At 38.8% G+C, this 6427-nt stretch overlaps 1 protein-coding gene across 1 annotated transcript; it reads right to left on the bottom strand.

Moving 5' to 3' along the window:
* Positions 1-246: 246 nt before the first annotated feature.
* LOC311003177 (5-hydroxytryptamine receptor 3A-like) lies at positions 247-6057 on the bottom strand (the record flags this gene model as incomplete). The annotated part of the gene is made up of 10 exons (XM_083994862.1): positions 247-465; positions 1393-1478; positions 1599-1763; positions 1924-2134; positions 2225-2385; positions 3222-3391; positions 4588-4697; positions 4787-4831; positions 4928-5088; positions 6015-6057. 10 exons carry the CDS (start codon positions 6055-6057, stop codon positions 247-249), a joined length of 1371 nt encoding a protein of 456 aa, XP_083850988.1.
* Positions 6058-6427: the final 370 nt, after the last annotated feature.

Below are 6427 nucleotides of genomic sequence, written 5' to 3'. Positions count from 1 at the left end.
CTTGTCTGGTTGAAGACACAACCTCAAGGTGTCAGTGGTGGTTTGATCGATGATGAAGACTTTTAAGTCCTGAATTTATGATGAGGGTGTTTATTCATTTAAAAACATTTTTGAGCTCCTTTTACTGGTTTATTTTTAGCCTACAGGTCGATATTCAAAGACATAGTTTGTTAACAAATCACATTTTCGACACAGATGGTTTACGATATAGAAACTGAGGTACGACACATCGTTTGAGGTACATGTCTAACTGTTCCATTCGTTGAAGATGAGGGAGAGAAACAGTGACACAGTGGTGACGTAGAAAATCAAGAAACCTCTGTTGACCCTCGTGGCCCAGGTCGTCGGCCTCCTGCTCTCGTCGCTGCAGCTGAAGTGACGATTCAGAGTTTGTTCCAGCTGCTTCAGCTGCTCCAGGATCAACAGCAGCAGACGAGACTCTCGCGACGGGACGCCTCTGTTAACCTGCACACACACACACACACACACACACACACACACACACACACACACACACACACACACACACACACACACACACACACACACACACACACACACACACACTGAGATTCAGGTCAACAAAACTGTGTTGTGGGAAAATCTACTTTTTAACAACTCACAGGTTCTCGACAAGCTGAAATCTGGTTTCTTTAGACTTAAAATGTGCATAAATATGTTGAATTTTGGTGCATTATCACAACAGTGTGACATTCATCCTTCATTATGCTGATCACAATGTTATCAATAGAAATGAAAATTACAAAGATATTTAAAAGCATTAAAGTTGCATTGTATCACTTTTTATTTGCTTAGAAGATGAATCTATTAAATCCTTGATACTGTACAATCTATTATGTCTATGTCGTTAATTCTTTTACTCCCTTTTTGTCAATACTAGAGTAGTTGTGGCAGGTATGGTGGCCCTAAGGGGTCAATATACTTCTGCAGCCCAAGAAAACACATGCAAAGAAACAAACGCACTACGATTTCAGAAAACATCATCATTAATTTGACACTCGCAAACTCACAACACAAGGTGTTTTGAGGGACACTAAAAAGTGATGGACCAGGCTAAGATAGCAGGAGGCTACATATTTGCTACACAATCTGAATCTATATTGATATTGACATAATAAACCACAAATCACTCACTTTTTTGTGTCCCTGTTGTGTGTTCTTTTGTTTTGTTTTGTTTGTGCACTGAGCTGAGCCACCATAGGCAGAAAATAAAAAGTTTAACCAAATGGTTTAATAGAAAAAAGAAGCATCAAAGTGAAGGATAATAAAAAATACTTTGATAAGATGCTGCACACATTTTTCATCAAGACTCCAGATTTTAACTAGTTGAGGTGATAAACTGAAACTGTAAATGTGTCTTTGATCGTTCACCTCTTCAGCCAGAGGAAGCAGTTCGTGCTGTCTCTCGCCGTCAGACACGTTGGTGATGCATGAACAGCACGTCTCTCTTTTCTCCCCTGAACACAGCAGATTATTGGACACAGGAATAAACACACTCACAAAAGGATTCATAAGAAATTACCACTTTTTTTTCAACGCTAACTTTAAGAATTAATAGACAGAACTGTGGGTCTCACCTGTGTCACAGGTATCGGTTTTGACCTGCTCCTCTTTCGCCTCCTCGTCCTCCTTTAGCCTGAGCTTCTCCCGAGAGGCCGAGTCTATTTCCATCATGTATGTGACCAAGATGGTCTCCAGCAGACTGAGTAGCATCATAGCAAAAATCACAATGCAGTAGGTCGCTGAGAAGAGGAAACAGGCCGTGACTACTTTTTATTTTGGTGTCCAATTAAAAAGTTGGTTGAAAACATATTGGTAAAATCTACAAATGCAAATTGTTCTGGTTTGGTTTCCCCAGCTGTAGATGGAAACATCTGGGAACTATTTACATGCGTTGTTCACCTATGAGCGGGGTCTTGTTGGACATGGAGGGCAGGATGTCGTTGAGGATGAGCAGCAGGACGGAGATGGCCAGGAGCACCGTGACCTTGAAGCCCAACTTCTCTCCTCGGTGGTCGGAGATGAAGAAGGAGGCGAGATCCAGACTCAAGAAGAAGAGGATGGGCAACAGGAAGTTGATGACATGGAGGAGGGGCCTTCTCTTTATGGTGAACTAGAGAAACAGGTTCAAAGGTCAGGCTAGGTAAGATGATAGTGTATATGGTCAATGCACACACAGACACACACTAACTGTGTTGCGTACAGTGTATAGAAGCTGCTCCCACTGTTTTTTGTTGTAAGTAAAATTTTCTCTGTGGACTGACAGATGGAGAAACTCCCACTCTCCCTGAGTCTTCATCAACTCTCGGGAAAACTGCGTGGCCCGAGACGAGTTGGAGAACGGAAGGAGTCGGATTTCATCAGCTGTGGTGAGAGAAGAGGAGGAGGAGGAGGAGGAGGAGGAAGAGGAAGAGACTGAATGAGAGTGGGTACGAAAACATCTCGGTCACAACCACGGATGATTTTCCTGAAATCTATCAGGCACGTGTCAATGAATGAGAGCGACCCAGAGTCAAAGAGCTGCAAGGACAAATTATAAGAAACGATTATGAAGAGACTCAAAATAACTGGAATAACCTCCACTACAAAGAGATGCAAAATGACAACAAAGACATGGAAAATAAACTACAAAGAGACATGAAACTACTACAAGGACACACCAAATTACTACAAAGAGACAACAAACTACCACGAACAGATATGCAACTACCACAAAGAGACACCAAACTACTACAGAATCAACAAGCAACTACAAAGAGACATGAAACTACTACAAGGAGACACCAAATTATTACAAAGAGACAACAAACTACCACGAACAGACATAAAACTACCACAAAGAGACACCAAACTACCATAAAGAGACACTAAACTACCACAGACAGACGTGCAACTACTACAAAGAGACACCAACCTACCACAAACAGATGTGCAACTGCCACAAAGAGACACCAAACTACTACAAAGAGACATGAAACTACTACAAAGAGACACTAAACTACCACAGACATGCAACTACTACAAAGAAACACCAAACTACTACAAAAAGACATATTACTACAAAGAGACACTAAACTACCACAAACAGACACTAAACTACTACAAACAGACATGAAACTGCCACAAAGAGACACCAAACTTCTACAAAAAGACACAAAACTACAACTGTTGAACCCCTCCGTGGCCACTCACTCACTCACCACTATGAATAGCAGAACCAATGGAGATGTTGCACATCTGCGTGTCGAAGGGAAACTTGTGGACGTCCATTTTACAGGTGCTGACCACCTTCACGTCCTCCTCAGACGTGACCATCCCGTCGTAGGACACGTACATGTAGGGATTCTGCGGGGACTCGTCTTTCTGCACCCTGAGACGAGACCACACACACAGAGGTGAGTTATTGAAGGCGACATGTTAGTGGAGTGTCAATCCTCACACATGAATCACGACCTGAGTCAACAGACGATGAATCTGTGCAGGATCATGTGTCGACTCACCACTGCTCTTAACAATAGTACTAAATCACTTTGTGTACTTTAATAAGAGTGAGCACACAGTAACGTCAATTACCTCATTATTCAACACACAATCAGCAAACACCATTAACATTTTTACAATATATGAAAGTCTGGTAACACTTTATTTAATGCCTATCTCTATAACACATTATAACTATACTTATAATGAGTTATAATGCAGTTATAGCACTGTATAACTATAGATATAAACACTCATAAATGATCATAATGCTTTATAACAATAATCATAACACAATATAACGCATTTTATCATGACTTAAAGGTCAGGTATTATAATACTTTTTAATTGTTAGTAACTCGCTGACAATGCCCACATCAATAATGCATTATAAATATAGTTATAATGTGTTATTATTGGCTTACAAACGTGTATAACTATCATTATAAACACTCATCAATTATCATAAGGCTTTATGACAATAAGCATAACACATTATAGAGTATTATAACTCTATTATAATACTTGACCTTATAAGCCATTATAAAATGCTCTATGATGTGTTATGCTTATTGTCATAAAGCCTTATGATAATTGATGAGTGTTTATAATGATAGTTATACAAGTTTATAAGCCAATTATAACACATTATAACTATATTTATAATGCATTATCAATGTGGGCATTGTCAGCAAGTTACTAACAAGTGTAACGTATTATAATACCTGACCTTATAAGTCATGATAAAATGCTTTATAGTGTGTTATGATTATTGTTATAAAGCATTATGATCATTTATGAGTGTTTATAACTATAGTTATACAGTGCTATAACTGCATTACAACACTTTTTTTATGAGTATGGTTATAATAAGTTATAAAGATAGGCATCAAATAAAGTGTTACTGAAAGGTTTTTATAAATCTTTTTTACATTGTGTATCTATTTTACATAGAGCAATTTAATCATCATAAAACTTTTCTTTGCACATGAGTTTACACAGAGGATGATAATTGGTAATGATAATTCATGTGGATGCATTTTGATTGGACCACAGTTAATCTCTGTGCGGCTGCCGCAGACTCACATCTCGTAGATGAAGAGGTCTGGTTTCCACAACATTTCTCTAGGAACTGAGACGTGAGTGATTCCACAGAACTGAGCCGGATCCCACGAAATAAGTTCATTGTTCCACATCTAAAGTCGAATTAAACACAGAAGTCACAGGTGAGAATTTAATATTGTTGTTTTTTTGTTCCATTTAAAACATCAGAATGAAAACTCACCATTGTTGCCCAGAGAAAAGGAATGAACGTTTGTGTTTTCTCAATCTGTGAACACACACACACGCACACATCAGAGTTGATTATCTCCATGCAGCAGATGATGATGATGATGATGAGTTATGTACAGACTGCAGCTCCTACCACAGCCAGGATGGCGTAGAGGATGATGTCCAGCTCCACGGTGGTGGGGTTTCTGTAGTCCAGGACGGGACGCGTCACTTTGTACACACTGTTCTCGAAGGTCAGGTTCAGGTGGTTCAGGACGTCCTGGTAGCTACAGACCTTCTCCGAGGACGCACCGTCTACAGACAGAGACACCAGCATCCTCACACTATCATCAGCTCATTATAGCCTGCAGCTTTTATTGTTGCATTTCATTTCATTGAACTTATTCTATTTTATTTTCTACCTCTCTGAATCCCACTGTGTAAAAAAAAGGTTAATAACACCAGATAACCTAATTGTTTGCATCTATAAGAACAGTTTGTGTTAATACACTGCAAAAATTCAAAATCTTTCCAAGAATATTTGTCTTATTTCTTGTCAAAATGTCTCATTTCTAGTCAAAACTAATCTCTTTCGACTTTAAATAAGACTCATCACCTAAAAATTAACTTGTTTTTAGATAATTTTCACTTGTTTCAAACTAATTTTCACTTGAAATAAGTAGAAAAATCTGCCAGTGAGTGAAAAGAAGTTTTTTGTGCTTGTAGTAAGAAAGAAATACTTGCTCCACTATCAGATTTTTCCACTTATTTCAAATGAAAATAGACTTGGAATAAGTCAAAAGTGTCTAAAAACAAGCTACTTTTTTATGTATAACTATGTATGTATATGTATAAATATACATATTTTAGGTATAATGAGATTTGTTTTGACTAGAAATGACATTTTGACTAGAAATAAGACAAATATTCTTGGTAAGATTTTGAGTTTTTGCAGTGTACATGAACATATCTATCTATAAAACACAGGAGTAATAGGCCTAGTTATAATATTTGCTATTTGCTTCCTGCTAAAATCAATAACAAAACAATACCACAAAATAACAGTTACAAACACTTAATTTGAAATTCCTCATATAAAGCCCTTTAAAGTGCATTTAATGTTAATGTAAAGTTTACAACCCCTGTGTTATCATGCAGCTATCTGCTCACACATACATTACTCCACACTTATTATCTATTGAACATGTTGATGTCAGAGGTCATTTAAATTTTGTTCTTACCTGTGAGGAGCATCAGGACGAGGAAACAAGCAACAGGCGCCATATCCACATCCAGCTGTGTGTGTGTTTGAATAGTTTCCAGCTGAGTGTGTGTCTGTCTCCACTCTGCGTCGCTGTCCTTTCACTGAAGGAGGACTCAGTGTGGACTGTGATGACAACCCCCTCCCTGAGTGGACGTCGACGCTGTAATGGGCTGAGACTGTTGTTCAGACCTATAGATCAGACTCTGGGTTTGATTTGAAGGGCAGGTGAGAGTGGGAGTGGAGGCGAACAGGCGCTTGAGGGGAATTGAGGAACAAATAAATAAATGAATAAAGCTGCTGAGGGAACAGACTGTGTGTGTGTGGTGGGTGCATCAAGTTCAGCTACAAGACATTTACTGTAACACATGCAGAGCAGCGCGCAGCAAACTC

The sequence above is a fragment of the Trachurus trachurus genome, assembly GCF_905171665.1.
Source record: "Trachurus trachurus genome assembly, chromosome: 19".
NCBI classification, from domain to species: Eukaryota; Metazoa; Chordata; class Actinopteri; order Carangiformes; family Carangidae; genus Trachurus; species Trachurus trachurus.
The sequence above is the reverse complement of the archived record's forward strand: the minus strand, read 5'-3'. Positions and strand labels throughout refer to the sequence as shown.